The sequence below is a fragment of the Astatotilapia calliptera genome, chromosome 16, assembly GCF_964374335.1.
Source record: "Astatotilapia calliptera chromosome 16, fAstCal68.1, whole genome shotgun sequence".
Taxonomy (NCBI): domain Eukaryota; kingdom Metazoa; phylum Chordata; class Actinopteri; order Cichliformes; family Cichlidae; genus Astatotilapia; species Astatotilapia calliptera.
In genome coordinates, this window is record NC_137437.1 from 9,771,928 (window position 1) to 9,790,645 (window position 18,718).

Sequence of the window (18,718 nt, forward strand, 5' to 3'; positions counted from 1 at the left end):
TAAGACCCTAAAAGAAAGGCTGACAAGCGCTCCAGTGCTGGGATATCCTGACTATAGCTTGCCCTTCGTTCTGCAGACGGACGCCTCAGGGGAGGGTCTGGGCGCCGTTCTAGCTCAGATCCAAGGTGGAGCTGAGAGGGTCATAGCCTTCGCCAGTAGAGGTTTGAGCCCAGCAGAGACAAGGTATCCTGCACACAAACTCGAGTTCCTTGCTCTTAAATGGGCGGTCACCGACAAATTCTACGACCACCTCTATGGGCGTAGATTCTCTGTCCAGACAGACAACAACCCTCTCAAGTATGTTATGTCATCAGCGAAGCTGGATGCCACAGGCCAGCGGTGGGTGTCTAGGCTGGCTGCTTTCGATTTCGATGTCCAGTATCGGAGGGGACAGAGCAACACAAACGCTGACGCCCTCTCTCGCATGTCTAACCAGGAGGTCATGCACATCCTACAGACATGCCCTCAGTGGGTGGGTGTCGACGAACAGGGGCATGGTGCGACACAGGCTACCCAGGATACTCAAAGCCTCACTGGCCATGGCACGCCTACAGGGGAGGAACTGGAACTCGGGCCACCTACATCCACTGAGCCTTACAGGGATGTGGGGATGGAATCCCTGCCCACCATGACCAAACAGGAGATCCGTGCAGGGCAGAAAAAAGACCTCGTTATTGGCCCTGTCTTGCACTATAAGAGTATGAACCAGAAGCCGAGCCGCAGTGAGCGAATGAGTGCCGAAGGACACGTGCGCCTTCTCTTAAAGGAGTGGAGAAGGTTAGCGGTAAGGGATGGCATCCTGTACCGCTGCGTCCAAGACAGCCAAAGGGGAGTAGTTGAGCAATTGGTGCTACCAGAGGATTTGCGTATATCAGTGAAGACTGCTCTCCACGATGACTCAGGCCACCTTGGTTTTGAGAGGACATTGCACATGATAAGGGAGAGGTTTTATTGGCCACGGATGTTCCAGGAAATCAAGGCTTGGTGCGAACAATGTGAGAGGTGCTGCCTTAGGAAAACTCCAACCGCAGGGGTCAGGGCCCCCCCTGGTCAGTATCCACAGCAGTGCCCCCTTGGAGCTAGTTTGTGTGGATTTTTTGACTCTTGAGAAATCAAAAGGTGGTATCGAAAATGTCCTCGTGGTCACTGACCATTTCTCACGCTATGCGCAAGCATACCCCACTAAAGACCAAAAAGCCAGCACAGTGGCTAGGGTGCTGTATAGAAACTTTTTCTGTCAGTTTGGCTTCCCAGCAAAACTGCATGCAGACCAAGGGCGCAATTTTGAAAGTGCTGTGGTGAAGGAGCTGTGTAAATGCACCGGCATCACTAAGACCCACACCACGCCCTATCACCCACAGGGCAACGGGACAACTGAACGGTTTAACCGCACCCTCATGAACATGCTGGGGACGCTAGAACCTCACCTGAAACCCCGGTGGCACGAATATGTGGATGCAATGACACATGCCTACAACTGCACCCGCCATGATTCGACAGGGTACACACCATACTACCTGATGTTTGGCAGGCATCCACGGCTCCCTGTCGACTTGGTCTTTGGGCTGTCAACCACTAATGGGTCGGGGGGATATAGCGATTATGTCCAGACCCTGCATGACTGCTTGTCACAGGCTTACGCACAGGCTAATCAGGCCTCTCGCCAGGCTAAGGGTCACCAGAAAAGATACTATGACCGACAAGCAAAGAGTCAAAGCTTCAGCCCGGGTGACAGAGTCCTGGTTAAAGTGTGTCATGTGGAGGGGCGAAGCAAACTAGGAGACAAGTGGGAGTCACGTCCATACATTGTGGTGAAGAAACAGCCAGACATGCCGGTGTATGTGGTGCGATCGAAAAATGGTGATACAGAGAGAGTGGTCCACCGCAACCTACTCACGCAGTGTATGTTTCTTCCCGTGGAGCAGGTGGGAGAGGAGGCAAGAGAGGAAATGGAGCTTGACGTGGAGGAGGTTCATGGAGGAGGGATTGAGAACAGTGGAGAGCAGGCTGGTGAAGTAATCAGACAGGATGAAGAGTCGGACATGATCGAGGACGGGGAGACTGATAGCCTGGAAGGAGGTGTGGAGGGAATTTCACCTGAAGCAGCAAATGGATCACTTGCCCCCACAGGACCGGAGGAAAGGGACCCAGGGGCAGCACAAGAGAGTGAAGATTGGAGGGGGAATGAGACTGCCAGGGTCACCCACTCACCTCCCAGACCAAGAGAACCAAGGAGGAACTTGCCGAGGAGTCGGCATCCCCCAAAGAGACTGACTTATGGGTTGAGAGTTAACGAACCAGGGGAGGATCAGGAGAAGATAGAAAGGGGATGGAAGCTGTGGCAGAGGGCCAAAGCAAGAAGGGCTGCAGGAAACACATAGGATACACACATAGACATTTTCACATTACACTGCACATCTTCCACCACCATTATTCTTGTGTACATAGTGAGACTGTTCTGTTTTATTTTGTTTTGTTTGATGACTGGGACGCCATCACTTAAAGGAGAGGCGGATGTAAGGTAGTGACTGGAATAAGTCACAAGGTGTCGCTGTTGAGCTGCATATATGGTGTAAATGTTAGCAATTTTGGCCATTCGTCCTCTGCAGGACACCGTACTTTAGATTTCTTGTTCGCGCGGGCGCCATCTTGGGTCAGTGTTTGCTGTGATTTGCGAAGGTAAGCACTGCCAGTGGCGAACTGCATCAGTTTTGTGTTGTATTCATCGCGGAGACCGTGGAATGTTGTAGAAGGCACGGTTATTGTTACTTAATGTGTATTCTGTGTATATGTGTTGTTGTATTTTGCAATGTTGATAGTCACGGAGTGTTTGCTGTGATTTGCGAAGGGCCAGCAGCAGAGTTGGAGTGGTGTTTGCCCCTGCTTCCGAATAAACGGCGCGGTCCGAGCCACAAATTGAACACCTGTGTCCGACTGGTCTCTCTGCGGTGCACCCCAATCCAACACAATTTAACACAACGCAGAGTCCGGGGTGTAGGGAGGCCCCTGCACTGGTTGGGTTACATATACATACGAAACAGATTTTTACCTGGCAGGAGAACGAACAATAGTCTTTTTTAAGGCTACTGCAGAAGGAGATATTCCCCGCTAGCTCACCCAAGCTTGCTCTCTGGCACAGCTACAAGCCACGTGAGCTCATAGCCCACATGTACTACCACAGTCGACTGTCGTAAAGCAGCCGCAAACCAATAGCAAGTAAAAAAAACAACTCAAAATCATTGAAGAACATTTTATAACACCCAATATAGATATATACATATATACTGAATATCACACAATATCAGATAACCAAATTAACACTGGGTTACAAATTCATGGATTTTTTTTTCACATTCTGTCTCTCACAGTTGAAGTGTACCTCTGGTGCAAATTACTGACCTCTGTCATCATTTTAAGTGGGGGAACTTGCACAATCGGTGGCTGACTAAATACTTTTTTGCCCCACTGTAAATACAGGCCATTTTACCATCGTCATCAGTGTTTTCCATGAAAGAATTTAAAATTTCAGTTTGATTGATTACGTCACTTCATTTTAAATGAGCTTTGGCACAGAAGAGATGGTGGTGTTTCTGGATCATGTTCACGTATGGCTTCTTCTCTGCACGGTAGAGCTTCAGCCTGTATTTGTGGGTGGTACAGTGAAATGTGTTCACAGCCGGTGATTTTCATGTGACAGTGAATTTCATGACAGAATCACATCTGTTTTCACTTCAGTTCACAGACATCCAATACTGATTGTCAGACTTGTCCCCTGCACACACAGATTTCTCCACATTCAATTTTATGTTGAGGAATATTATTCTGAATTGTTCCATAATTTGTACAGGCAGGTTTTTGCAGATTGGTAAACCTCCATCCACCTTTGCTTCTGAGAAGCTCTGCTCCTCTGAAACGCTCGTTTTACACTCCAGTCATGTTACTGATCTGATGCTGTTTAACCTAACCTTCTTTTTAGCACTACCTACTTTTCCTGGCTTTTGTTGCCCCGTCTCAACTATTTTTAAACCAGGTGCTGCCATCAAAGTCAAAATGAGCTTTTATTTTTCTTAAAATGGCACACTGACTCAGCTTAAACATTTGATATGTCATATATGTTCTCTTGTTTGCAAATCATTGGATTCTGGTTTTATTTACAAATGACACAGTGTCCTTTTTGGAACTGCAGTTTTATTCTTCCTGGGCACATTGGGCATTGGACTAGCTTTTAATGATTTTTTCCCCACATTTTTCTTAACTATTACACCGCTGTTTTCACTCCGTTGGGCTGTAGCTCTGCTCTGAGTCGACATAATGACACACGACACCAGAATAAATCAGGTTAAGGCGAGTAAAAGATTTATTTCACATTTTGTTAAATATCACCAGCTTTGTATGAGGAATCAAAGACATCAAAGAGCAGGTCACAGGAATAGTTAAGAAGGCTCATATGCACAGAGGGACAAAGGAAGGGGGGGTATCTCCAGAAAAACCCCATAATGAATAACGCTGCATCACGTCTGCTGATGGTTTGTTGTGAGTGCTGTAGTTTGTTGTTGTTGTTTTTCGACAGGGTGGATGGAATTTGCTGGCTTTGTTTGTTCAGCCAACCATAAACTCAAACACTTTTAGTGATGGTTCAAAAAGTGACATTATTATTCAATCATTACTTCTAGAACTGCACATAAAACCTGCACTGGGACTGAGGGTCAGACGGGAGAGGGACACCACAACGAGGGAAGAAGCGCTGCAGGGACAACACGAAGCACACACGGACACAGAGATAAGCAGAGGGATCACCTCAACAGTCTGAGCTCTGATGCTGTGTTTTTACACCCGGCTTTACCTGAGTCAAGTTTGCAGTGAGGACATAACTCAGGTAAGGGGAACTTTTAAAATGAAAGGTTTTCGGATACACTTGAACACAATGCTGACCCCTGTTAATGAGCGCAGATGATGCCTTGAACCGATGACCTGGTCCATCTGACCTCTCACCTCCGGAGCAGGCGGGGGAGGGAAAGAGGGATGAGGGCTGAGAGTGTCAGAGTCACAGGCACTTGCGATAAAATGACAAAAACGTTACAATTTCCATTAAGGCACAACAGATAAACTACACTCACAAACATCTTTGGGACAAGAACAGCATGATTCTTGTAGTGGGCATAAAGAGCTGCACACAGAGGACTGTGCAGCAGGTTGGCTTTCACATCTACACCCCCGACAAATGATTTTACCCGGACAAATGATTGCTGATGACACTGCTTGCTGAGCAGCCAGTACTTAAACCTTTGTTGCAGCGAGTCAGTTTTTCAGCAAGAATGTCATTTCTTTAAAGTTTCTCTAAAAGACAGTTTCCTTTTTCCTAAACAAATCAAAACAGTTGTTACAAGGACGCCTTAGAGCCGGTGGGATCGTGTTTATCTGAAGTGAGAATGTGAAAAGGTAAAAATACACAAGTGAAAAATGTGATTACCTTAGCAAAACCACCATGCATGTGTTATCTAGTGTGAGGAAAATACATTCAAATGCTTCCGTCATACTGACCGATAGATTACCACACTAGCAGCTGGACACCACTACATTTCCATTAAAAGAATAAGGCTGACTCTTCTCATTCTTAGGATGAGTTTTTCTTTTTGTCTGTCAACAAATCCCACAAATTCTAACAGTGAACTGGTCTGTCTTACCACTTCCTGGCTTATGTACGTGAGCCTAGAGTTCCTGTTGAAGAGAAACTACAGGAAAAAACTAGATTGTTTGAGAAGTCACAAAAAGCTAAGCTGCATTCACCTTCTAGCCCCACTTCTGAGCTCTTATTAATAAAACGTGCACACTTTTATCTATGGATATGAAAAATTTGGTATACTTGAAGATTAAAAATATAGAAAACATAACTATTTGTTGAACATCTGTACCTGCTCTGTGTTCAGTCTGGATAAACTTTAACTCTTTACTCCATAAAGAGACACTGACGACATCCCCTTTGTAGCCTTGATGATGAGTTTTGACACCTCAGCATATATCAATAAAGTTGTGGTTTGAAGACAATCAGAACAGTTTCTGGGTTTTTCTAAGTCTAGCTGCACAGGGAGAGACCACCCGCACTAACTTATGATGCACACCAGTAGTTTTGTTCTATAAGCCTGAAGCATTCAAGGTCACTCCTGGTCGATTTATACAAGCGGGTAAAGAGTTAAAACAACAAGTAACTATAACTGAGAAGTGTTTAATAATTATTTATAATAATCATTATTGTCACCATTAGTTTATGGATTACCAATTAAATTTATGGGTTCAGTACTTAGACTGGCACCGTCTTAATTTTTGGTGGCCATATTTGGTAGCCCGTGTTTGCTGATACCTAAGACTTACTATAGTTTAAACAGAGGATTTATATGAAAGGAGTCACCATGAAGGAGACAATTAGCTACAAAGACTGCCCCAGGCTTTAAAGATGCCTTTTCAGGTGGAAACCTAGACATCTTAACATAGGAGTCTGTGAGGAATTACCTGCTTTTGGAGCCAGCCTTCAACTGCACAGATCGCTCATTGGGAATAATACACATTTGGTGCCCTAATATGACATTATTAGGCTACATATTAGGATTCATATTAGGGCACATAATTTGGGCTTTGGGATGTAAATAAAATTAAAATTTAAGAGAAACAACATTGCCCATTTCACGCGGTACCAACTCACTTTAGGGTTGCGACTCACATCTGGCTTTAGCTACAAAGACAATGCTAAAATTCACTATTCATTTGTGTTTTCATGGGATTTGCTGACAGAAAAAGCCCCACTTGTCCTTGAACCTCCTCTCTGATTTTCTATGTGGACAGTGTCACTATACTGACTCTTTTCTCTTCTGAAGTCACTGGATTTCGTCAAACAGCTACGGCTGCTTGGCCAGAATAAATTGGCACCTAAAATAGGCAGCGGTAATTAGACACACAGTGGAAACTCATGCACACGCGCTCGCAACTTTGTACAGAAACTTTGATGACCACACGCTCACGAACGCATGCTCACCGAAGCATGCGACACAGACGAGGCTCATACACACAGTAAGCATGGCGACTTTTATAAACTCACATATAATCGACACAGTGGATTTCATTGGCATTGTATGGGATAGTAATAGTGACAGAGAAGGTTTCCCCTTACGAACTGATTCTGATCTTTTTTCCTTCATTGGTTTCACAATCTGAGTCTGCATGTTTTAAACTGAAGTTAGGCTTTCGTCCCTCCTCTCAAACACCTTTCAGTCAGCCCTTCTCACCTGCTTCATTCTCTCTTTCGTTTGTGGACAGAGTAACAGTGTGTTAGTGTTTTTGCATGAGCTGAGCAGTCCTTCTCACATCACGGTGTTTCTCAAAAAACAATGTATACCCTATGTAGGTCACTACTCTGTAGTTTGGGCCCATAAAGCACTAGAAGTACACAAGTGTCTATTGAGACGTGTTCCCTTGAGATGTGGAGGAGTGAGACGACAGGGTGGTTTAACTCCGGGGGATGATGCCCTTCTTGTAGGCCACCAAGCCAGCTGCGGCGGCAGCAGACAGGAATGTGGAGACTCCTAAGAATTTGAGGAAACCATCAACCGAAGGCAGGTTTCTCTCCCAGAAGGTGGTAACAAACGGGAGTGCCCGGATTTCCTGCAGGACGGAGGGAATGATGATATCAGATATCTGCCTTTTTCATGTGCATGATATTAACTAGATACTTGATAGATGATTTGGCAATATACAACTTATGTAATCTTGGGTCCAAAATGTGTAAACAATGCATAGGTGTCTTAAACCTGCATTTTTTTACATGACCAGCAGGGGGCAACTCTTCTGCTTGAAAATGATTGTATAGAAAGCGAGGGAGAAAATGACCTCTCTTGGTTTACAACCCCAAGAAACATTATGGTCTTGCCTGGTAGTTTTTTTCTCATTTATTACAAGATGATCTTTTTCACAGTGTCATTTATGGTAAAAAGTGTTTTGGATTCATGACGAGAGACTTCAGAGTGTTTCTCCACTGATTGTTCATTTTTTTTAATCAAAAGCCAACTTGTAATTTGGTGCATAAGGACTTCTCTTACATCGTTCTCAGGCTCAGGTTGCCAGATCTGATTAGGTTGGAGTTTACCCATCGCACACATGACCTGCGAAAAGACATTGGTGGTGTCAGTCAAAGACTTCAAAAGGATCAAAATACAGTCTAACAGTCTAAATTTTAAACATGATACACATTTTTGAGTTTGGGTGATGTTAATAAGATAACTCTTTATTATCATTGCACAGTCATACATAGTACAATAGCACAATGAAATTGGGGAACTGTCCCACGTTGGCACTACATACAACACGACACGACACAGCAACTTAACTTAAGTAATAAAAAGAAGAATAAGTGTATGTTTATGTTTAATGCACTCAGATAATCTACTCAGGCTTGACTGGCCTTTACTGTAACTGACCTACTCTGCAGCAGAGCCAGAGCTAAGAAACATGGAGGAACATGAACACATGGGGGAGTATCTTAGGAAACCAAACCTAATGTTAATGCCTTGGAAGAAGGACATAAAGTGCAAGCAGCAGGCGAGTGTCTTAAAGAGAGATTTAGAAGACTGAGTGGGGAGGACCATTTTGATTCTATGGTTTGTTTCAGTCAGCTGTGCTCAGACATAAATGAGAGGGGAGAAAAGGCGAGGATGTCATGATTTGATATCAGCTGACCCCCAGCACTGCTGGCTGAGCATCCAAAACACCAGGAGCAGGCTGAGGTGTGACTAATAGGTGTGCCAGCTGCATGATTTAAGTGGTTTCTACCTGGTATATATAAGTAACCTGCCTCTAAGGGTGTTTAAACTGGTAAGAACTGGTATTTGCTAACACGTAGCAGTGAAAAGCAGGTACTTAAATGCTCTCTGACCTCTCTGGCTGCTCTCTCTCCAGCTTGTACGGCCCCCTCCATGTAGCCACTCCATTCGGTGGCCGTCTCTGTGCCTGCAAAGTACAACTTGCCCACCGGCTCTCTCAGCACTCTGAAGAGCAAAAAAGAGAGAAACAGGAGAGGCTTCAGAGGTTAAACTGGTTTACAGGTTTTAAACACGTTTTATTTTTAATGTATGCACCAGCATTGTACTGACCATTGAGCTTTAGCATGCATTCACTTCATTTAAGAATATTATCTCACCTGAATAAGTGCAATATGGGATTATATAACACAAAGTGAATTTCCTTTGGATTAATCTTCCCACCCCCACTGTGCTCAACGTAAAAGAACCAAAGAAAGGACTTTTTCTTTAACTCTATTTCTTGCAGGGCCACCCGGTATGTGAAACAGTTACTCTGTATAAAAAAGCACAATGTTAGGTTTCCAACTCCAGCTTACTTTTCATTGTGAGTGAGAACACATTTGCACATCTGGTGAGGACATTTAGACATGAAATATGGTTCACATGACGATTAACAAGGAGTTTCAGTTTTTCATATGGAGGTTAACAAAACTCTAATAGTGAACATATGCACCAGGATCTGTACAACAAGCAGCTTCGACTAATAAATGAAAGCAGCCGCAATGCATCAGACACACTGGATTGTGTTTTATGTGTGTGTACAGCTATAGAGCAAATGGGCAAATCCTGGGGACACGTCCTGCTGTACTGAAAATGCATTCATTTGTTCACACTCCAATAAAACCCATGAAATGCCACAAAAAACACTGCAATAACACCATTCAGATGAAATATGAGTTCACAGTATTGCTTGTGTGGTAAACATAATAATCCAACACAAAGTGTTGTGATCTCAGTGAGTCCCCTCTGAAACCGTGCACAGGAAGGCAGGTTCGTTTCATGGAGGAGAAGTGACGCTAATTTGCAGAAATAATCACAAATCCTGCTGAAACATACATTAGCCATTAATATCCAGGAGCTGACACATTCAAATAAATTAAGTTAATTGAAATGAAAAGATCACACTTTCATATTTATGTTTATTTTTTGTGTGTGTACACGTGTGAGAGAGACTCACCTGCCAAACTGAGTAAGGATTCCTGGGGGGAAATAGGCTGTGTAGCAGCCTCCAGAGTACTCCTCTTCACACCAGTTCTTCTCCTCATAGTGCACCGGCTGCAGGAAACAAGCAGGCACATGAGCAGTCAGTCAAGTGATTCCACAGTATCCACATGACTGTGTACCACTCTGCACCCAAACTCACATGCAAAGCCTCATCTGTGCCCAGCACTTTGGAGTAGATCTCACAGATCCTCCTCAACCTAAACACAACAACACAGGAGTTGGGATTAAACTGATCTCACAGCTCGTGAGAGTTTTTTTCCATCTCTGTCCACTGGTGTCTACCTTTCTTCCTTGGACAGGCTTGAGAGCTTTCTGCACTTGTGGGCAAGGATGAATCTGGGGGGGAGAGTGAAAAGAGAAAACACTACATGAGCATGTGTGGCTGGTTGGATGACTTTATCACTTGTGTTTAGCTCCATTCAAGCACAAGTCCTACACTGTATGGAAATTCTTGTAGGAGCTCATGCGAGAATACTAGGTCAGAGTCAGATGGTAAAGCTGAGACACAAGCCTACAGGCCAGTCAGTAACCCTCTGATAATCACTAGTGAACGAAATGTGTATTTCAACCTGACTAAAGCATGGTGCAGCATTGTATACTTCTTTGGGGCTGCTGATATCACTTAGCATTTCGGTGCTTTATTTCCCCTGAGATGTGATACACTTTGGATTCTAGCCAATCATTTTACCTTTCCAAGCGTAGTAGGCGGGCCCAGGTACGTACGTTCTTTTAGAGCAGAGCTACAGATTAAAATGCCCAAGGCGAAGCGGTCAAAAGTCTGGCTGTACTTCACAGCAAAAGATGCAAACTCAGCAGCCTGCAACAAGTGCTTTAAGCTGATACTGTGCAAAGGAGGTAACACCTCGAATCTGATGAAACACCTGGCGACGCATAGCATTTTTTTAAAGTCGAGAAATGCGCCGTATTTGATAGCTTGCTGCGAGACCTCACACCGAGCACATCTACTGCGGGTTGTTATCGGACCCGGAGTTAGCAACATCCCCCAAGAACCCGAAGAATAGAGTCCTGGCCCCTAGCCCTGCCAGTGTAGCAGAAATGATGACGGATAATGATGGCAGCAGCAGCCGTTCTTCTCTGCGTGGGTAGCTTAATGTTGTTCATGTGTAATTTACGTTGAGTACGCTAACCACGTTATTACATTAACGCATTTAAGGTGAACTAGCAAACACCGTCGTAGTTACATGAGGCTGTCTTCTTGTTTGATGGCAGATACTCCCTTCACCCTGGCCAAAAAGGCTAAAATGACCAAAGAAAAAGAGGGAAACAGCTAAACATGAGAGGTTTTTGGACAAAGTGTGTGTTCTTCATTCTTTAAGCACCGGTTCGAGCACCGTTTAAGCACCGGCACCATTTCAAAAGTACCGGTTTGGTACTGGTATCGGATAAAACCTAAACGATACCCATCCCTAATCATAATACAAAATATACACAATTACAGAGAACTGTTTGAAGCTCTGTACCAACCCCATAATACAAGGTACAGTCCCATCAGGCTTTGTGTCATCCAGGGTGAGACCGATGGGAGCACCCTCCTCCTCTATCACCATGCTGCCGCAGTAACCTGGTAACACAATAAAACGTTAGAAATGGCATCATCTTGAACAGCATTCACTCTCTCTGTGTTTTCACTTCCTGCGTACCCTTTTTCCTCCAGAAGTTCTCTCTGTAGTAGACCATGCACTTTATGACAGAGCCCATGGGAACACGGTTGATCAGCTGGTTCCTCAGCGGGGGCAGCTCAGGGTTGAAGTGCATCTTCAGATTCAAAGCAGGTGGTGTGGCCACGATCACATACTTGGCCTAACACAGAGACAGAGACAGTACACAGTGCGTACCAATAGTCTGTTTATAACTGAAAGATGTGACCCAGAAGTATCTGCATGGTAGTCATCAGCCATAGTAAGAGATGTTGCAATTCTCCAAATACTAAGGAAAGAGGCTTCAATGCTTCCTTTAATATAGGATACACTGGACTATCCTTTATGAAAAGAGGGGAGAAAATGCTGTCCCATAATTCATTACAATGGAACATCTGACCATAAATGAAAACATTCAACCTAATCAACAAAGTAACACAGATCATGTACATTTTAACTGCTTTTTTCCAAGCAGCCAGTAGATGGCAGCCAAAGAGCAGCAGTGCCAGTGAAGTTTGTGAGTAACACTGTGAAGCAGTTACTGTTTTACAGATACATGGATGTTTCATATTCAGACAGCATTATCTCACATTACCTAGTGTATAAATATAGTATCTGTTTCATTTCCTAATACATAATAAAATCAAACAAACACTATAACAGTTATTTGAAACATGGCTGCAGTAACAGGAAAACAGGAAAAGGAAAGTCCTGCATTCACAATCTACTGAAACATAAGAGCAGCGTCATTATTCATTATCTTATCAGCTCGTTAACGGTGATGTATCCATATAAGCAAAGTCATTCTGACTATTTGTTTTGTGGGCCATTTGAAGGTTGGGAACCACTGGACTGAACTAATCAATTGTGTCTACAAACCCAGTTTCAGAAAGTTGTAACATTGTGTAAACTGTAAATGAAAACAGAATGCAGTGACTTGCCGATCTCAGAAAGCCATCTTTTATTCACTTATACAGAAAAATATCAGAAATCTACTATTATCATTTACAGAAACAAAAAGCTCACTTTGAATTTGATGGCAGTGACATGTCTCAAAGTGACACGACCAGCGATAAAAAGAGCATCTCAGAGATGCTCTGCAAAAACCCCCAAAACTGTGTCTACAAACTGTGGAGCAATTTCAGAAAAATGTTCCTCAACATCAAACTGAAAAGAATAATATCATCAAAACATTCCAAGAATCTGGAGGAATTTCTGTGTGCAAAGGATAAGGCTGAAAATCAATAATGGATGCCCGTGACCTTTGGGCCCTGCTGCATCACTGCACTAAAGCAGGCATGATTGTCATGAAATCACTGGGAGGGCTCGGGAACACTTCTGGAAATCACTGTCTATGAACACTGTACTGTTCACAAATACAGGTTAAAGCTCTATCATGTGAACATGATGGTGAAACACCGCCATCATTTCTGGGCCAAAGCTCATTTTAAACAGACTGAGGCAAAGTGGAAACTGTTCTGTGGTCAGAGATTCCCTGAGCGCATTTCCTCTATTTTCCTCTCTTTACTTTATTCTCACTGTGGCCAAGATCTGCTCAAAGGTGGAATACTTAGGTTTCTCTCCATCTTGTTGTAATCTCTGAGATCATCTGGTGCTAGATACAGTTAATAAACATTAATCGACTTCAAATGCTCATTTCCAGCTCAATATTATATTTCTGACTAAAGCAGAATATGTAAGGAAAGACATAAAAAGTGTCCTTAAAGAATAGTACTTCAAAGGAAATACTGGTGATATACTCAACTCACCTTGTAGGTCTGCTTGTCCACGGTCTCCACCACAACCATGTCTCCGGTCTGGTCGATCCTGTAGACTGGAGACTGCAGCTTCACTCGGTCTCCCAGCTCCCTCGCCATGCACTGACTCACCTGATTCGCACCCCCTACAAACTTCCTCTCCTTGAGACACAAAGAGAGCAGAGTTCAGTGAGCACCAACAGGGAGAGCAGATGCAGCAACACTGGTTTCTATTTATATTGGGTGGAAGTGACTCTGATCCCCCTCTGGGTACCCCTCAGCAAGGCTAATAAACTCCCAGTTTGGAATGAAGCCGATAAAATCCCCTGATTTATCCTGGTGATACACACCGGTTATCCTCAGTCCGCATTCATTTCCTTCACTACAAATTTCTGCATCTTAATTCAAAAGAAACACGTTCATAAAGCCAGGCCAGCAAATGTTAAATGATGAAGATGACAGTGAGGAGGTAGAGAGGTTTGGGCTGTCAAAGCTCCGATACACAAAACCATTTCCATGTGGTTAGTGTCAACATCTCTCTCATCCCTGACCAGAAACACATTGTGTGCATTCCTCTGTGGCATTTGGATGAATTTGTCAAGCAGTCGCTGTGAAAGCACGAGCTACACCTGAATCAGTCCTGGGCGGTGAAACGAGGTGAGCCTCTTCTTGTCTTGTTTGATTAAAGACACATTTGCAGTTTTGCAGGAGGAGTGCAGCTGCACTCGAAGCAATGCATACCAATAGCATATCCATATGTTTAAGATGACTATGCGTAAATACTTCAAACACCCCTATGTATGCACCATCCACAAGGCGTGCAAGCTTTAAATGTGGAGCAAACAGGAAGGAGCCGACTGCACTACTGTTTGTCATTTGTTTACCAAAGCCTTTGTGGCTATGGGAACAAGGCCCTCAGCTTGAGGAACGGCAGCAGAAAAGACGCCCTGAGTATTCCAAGAAAACATCTTTTGTGTGGACAGCATCTTATTCAGGCCAGACTAAGGAGACTGGGCTGTGAGGGATCTCCCTCTGACGTTCACACTGCTCCTCTGAATCACTGAATGAATCTGTGTGAGAGGCAGAGAACGCAAGTCCACTTCTTGGCACGCCGAGAGAATATTCTGTTTGTTCAGACAGATATACAAAAAAACGAATTCTTTCAGTCTGTTGTTCTGAATCAGTAGGTATAATTTTGGGCAGACATACCTGTCCTCCATTGGTGGTGGAGAAGATCCTCATTGTCCCTCCGCACTGTTTGACGTACCAGAGGAACCAGAGAGCCGACACCTCGTGGGGTTCAGAGGTCACGTTTACGTTGACAAACAGTGTGGCGAAGCGACGAGCAGTTCTGGGAGGGATTACATGGAAGGTAAGAAGTCTTTAAATACTGCAGGTACCCCAGTCACAATTTTTATATTCTGTAAGAGTGTGAACAAAGCACAAATAAATCACCATGTCAGGGATTTCTGCTTGCTTGTCCTACTTTTCCAGCAGAGACTTGCACATAATCTACATTTGAGCAGTTTCAAAGTTGAACTAAAGTTTTATTTTAGTTTAATATAGGATACATTACAGGATTAATTCAAACGCTGGAGCAGTACAATCATTTAATTAGTGAAGGACTGTTATTTCTATGTTGTTACAAAAATGTAATTTACTTTTATAAGCTGCATATTTTAAATTTACACAGTAATTAGATTATCAAAAACATTCTCACTCACAGTGCATCATATACTGAAGCTTCTCCACCAAAAACCTCTATGAAACAGCTACAACCTTCAGCATCCGTTTTCAAAGTTTTTGCAGGGATGAGAATTCTTATTCTTATTAGTGCTGACACAGGAAGCTGTAACCATTTCCACCTCTGCAAGTTTGAGTCACTGAACTGGACCTCTTAACTGTGACTGTGGTGTTGGAGCCTTTTAGATCATTTTATTGGAAATAGCATGATGTGCTCTTTGGTTAATTCTACTTCCAGCTCTGGTGAGTGGAATTGTGCAGAATGCTGCATCCATGCACCCTATGAGATACCTTGCTAACTGAGCTCGCTACCATTAGCTTATAACTTTAGCATTAGCTTTAGATTTAGCAATACAACTTTACCCTGGATATAAACGTTCAGAGATAACAGGATGAATAGCTAGACCTATTCTCTGCACAAACGGGAAACATTTTGAACATGTTACCTGGTCCAGCAGAGTTTTTCAAAGAGTTCCTGCATGGTCATCTTGTCCCACTCCTCAGCATGGGGAGCTCTCCAGGGAGCGTCTCTGGGAATCTGAAATGCAGGAGGGTGTTCAGCATGAGTCAGGCATGTAGCAGGTGTGCAACCTGTCCAGTAAACCAATCTAGAATGCTTATTAATAAGAATACTCATTAATAGTGAGAACTGCTTTACCTCCTCGCCCATCTTATCCATTGTTCTAAAGAGGTTGTTGAAGTCCATCAAAGCGATGGGGTTCCACATGGGAGGCAAGGAGCCTTTGAACGGGTAAGACTTTCCCTGTTGGACACATGATTGCGGCCATCATCACCAAAACAATATTCTTCAATCATCAAATAACCATTGCTTATAAAAGCTGTGCTTAATGATGGCAGCATTCAAAGAACAACATTTCAGCATTTGCCATTAAAGATTTGTTTCAGTTGACCTCTAACTGACCGTGAAAGCAGTTTGAAGAGTGGTGGAGAAAGTGGAGTAATAGCTTGTGCAATGTTTACAACTGAATCAGAGATACTGAATCATTAAATGTGATAAGAGTAGCCATAATCTAAAGCCATAATTTTTATGCCTGGTCTAGTTTATTTCTGCATTTCTCAATCACACACAAAGACATACAAACACAGAGGTGACAGTCAGGGGTAGATGCAGTGGTTTCAAAACTATCAAGGTCACTTATTTGTGTTTTGGTTTCCAAAACACAATTGTAACTAGAGATGAATTTTTGTTGCTTTCTAGCAATGGTCTCTTAGCTACGTGTTGATGTAACCTCAAATAATCTCTCCCGTAATATGGCATTTAGCTTGACAAGGACATTTATTTCAAGTCCCACTAAACACAAACTGTTGAAATTCCCTCAGCCTCACAGAGCTGCTAGCTCAGAGACACTGCAGCTGTCTGCAGCTGTATTGAATTAATAATGGCTCCTATTATTTACATTCTCTTAACTTATTGTGTTGTGTAAGGTGATACCACTGTAATAAAGGAAAAAAACAAAACAAATATCAAAAGTGTTTAGTTGTTCATTTCATTGTCCAACAATGCAGCTGTAACTGTCCAGCTGTTATGTAGCCCTAAAATCTTCTTGTCACAGTTAAAGGTAAATCCGTTACTGAGCTAGTCTAATGTCAAATATAGCAATATTTCTTTGTTTCTCCTTGCAAAACTCTCTCAGTATCATTGAAAATCATTATTGATGCATAAATATTACAGAAACAGAAATGTGTAACCTCTTAAACTACAAGACTCAACTGTAGTGGCATCACCAAAAAGTATGATTATGCTAAGAAAAAACAAATCTGTTAGATTAGCATAAAAAAGTACATGGGTAAGCACAATAAAGTGTTTCCTAAGGGGTAATTATAAGAAATAAGACTTTTAATTATATTATCTATAGCAAGGGTTCTGAAATTTAGATGGACGGTTGCAAAGGAAAAATGTACAAAATTAAGAAAAAAAAAGAAAGGCAAATTGTTCTCATACTGTCCCACAGCATGGCAAATTCGGTATCAACAAATTCTGTCATTTTCACTGGAGAGCCACAGAAAACAATTGAACATTCTTTGAGAACCTTAGATCAATAATAAGTTCACACATTTCTCAGATCAGACTCCTCAAAAACAATGAAAGAGAAGACTTCTGTTGAATAAAAATAGCACAGCAAAGTGTTGTGTGACTTTCACTGCTTAAAACATGTAAAAGCAGCTGCACAATCATTTGTGATATTACTAGATTTAGCCATTTACTGAAATAAAATGATCACCTGTTTGTTTGTTTTTAAAGTGTGTGTGTGTGTGTGTGTGTGTGTGTGTGTGTGTGTGTGTGTGTGTGTGTGTGTGTGACTGCAAGGCGACAGCACCTTTGTTTTTTAGTATTCACAGTCTGTTCTTCACTGCTACACAGAATTCAGTGATAGACAGAGAGGGATGATGATGATGATGTGTCTCATTGCAGCATACTGTCTCTGCTTCTGTGCACAGAACAACAGGTCTGTCTCCATGGTGACCACGGCCAAGAGAATACAGAGGGAGGAGAGAAGAGGAGGGGGAGATGAAGCATGGCAACATCTGTTTCCACATCAGCGAGCAGGGAAGTGTCCTCAATCAGAGGACCAAACGAAGACTGCTTGAAGACAAAGGTGACTGTACTTCAGAGTAGGAGGATTTTATTACAACCATATAAAGATAAAGATTTCAATTAATCTCAGAAATCGCTAATCACTGCCCTTAGACTTTTATCCAAATTACATTGTACGCTCTTATCTGACTTCTAAACAAACATCTATGATCAATAAATATTTTATTGCCCAACGTAATATACAGTACTGGGAAAAATGTTTGCTCTTCTTGATTTCTTATTTTTTAAACTACATTTAGTTTTAAAATTTAGTAAATTATTAAATGATTAGATTAACTAATCATTTCATTTAATAAGGGAAAAAAGCTACACAAACCTACCATGTCCTATTTGAAAAAGTAGTTGCCCTCCCTTGTTAAATTGTGAATTTACTTTGATCAGCCACATTTTTTGGAAAGCTGACCTTTGAAAAGTTCACTTTCAACTAGCCACACTAATCCAGAAATCACTTAAATATAACCTGTCTGACAAAGTGAAGTAAGCTAAGCAACACGTCATGCCTTGATCTATAGAAACGCAAAAAAACAGCTGAAAGACAAAGCCAATAACATCCATCAGTCTGGAAAACCTTTTCTAAGACTAAACCAAGTGGAGAGCTGTTATTCAAAAATTGAGAAAACTTTCTAGGAGTGGCCAGTGACCAAAATGACTCCAGGAGTGCATCAATGACTCGTCCAGGAGGTCACAAAAGCACCCAGAACAACATCTCAAGAACTGCAGGCCTCACCTGCCTCAGTTAAGGTGTTCATGATTTATCCAGTAAGAACTACACAAGGCAAAAATGGTCTCGATGGGAGAGTTTCATAGCAAAACCCACTGTTGACCAAAAAGAATATAAAGGCTCGTCTCATATTTGCCAAAAAACACCAGAAA

General features: G+C 42.7%; 1 protein-coding gene and 1 long non-coding RNA gene across 2 annotated transcripts in view; one reads left to right on the forward strand and one right to left on the reverse strand.

Moving 5' to 3' along the window:
* Nucleotides 1–4,334: 4,334 nt before the first annotated feature.
* LOC113007389 (amine oxidase [flavin-containing]-like) overlaps nucleotides 4,335–18,718 on the reverse strand; it is a 58,327-nt gene continuing 43,943 nt past the window's right edge. Inside the window, exons 4-15 of the mRNA XM_080290797.1 lie at nucleotides 15,887–15,991; nucleotides 15,675–15,766; nucleotides 14,695–14,836; nucleotides 13,498–13,647; nucleotides 11,732–11,891; nucleotides 11,556–11,652; nucleotides 10,353–10,406; nucleotides 10,210–10,267; nucleotides 10,024–10,121; nucleotides 8,921–9,032; nucleotides 8,088–8,150; nucleotides 4,335–7,653 (exon numbers count right to left, since the gene is read on the reverse strand). Coding sequence (XP_080146923.1) covers nucleotides 7,498–7,653; nucleotides 8,088–8,150; nucleotides 8,921–9,032; nucleotides 10,024–10,121; nucleotides 10,210–10,267; nucleotides 10,353–10,406; nucleotides 11,556–11,652; nucleotides 11,732–11,891; nucleotides 13,498–13,647; nucleotides 14,695–14,836; nucleotides 15,675–15,766; nucleotides 15,887–15,991 — 1,287 coding nt within the window. The 3' untranslated portion in view covers nucleotides 4,335–7,497. The remainder of the gene's footprint in view (nucleotides 7,654–8,087; nucleotides 8,151–8,920; nucleotides 9,033–10,023; nucleotides 10,122–10,209; nucleotides 10,268–10,352; nucleotides 10,407–11,555; nucleotides 11,653–11,731; nucleotides 11,892–13,497; nucleotides 13,648–14,694; nucleotides 14,837–15,674; nucleotides 15,767–15,886; nucleotides 15,992–18,718) is intronic.
* Nucleotides 14,717–18,023, forward strand: LOC145421049 (uncharacterized). Its single transcript, XR_013902319.1, has 2 exons — nucleotides 14,717–14,857; nucleotides 17,689–18,023. It is a non-coding gene; the product is annotated as an uncharacterized LOC145421049 (long non-coding RNA).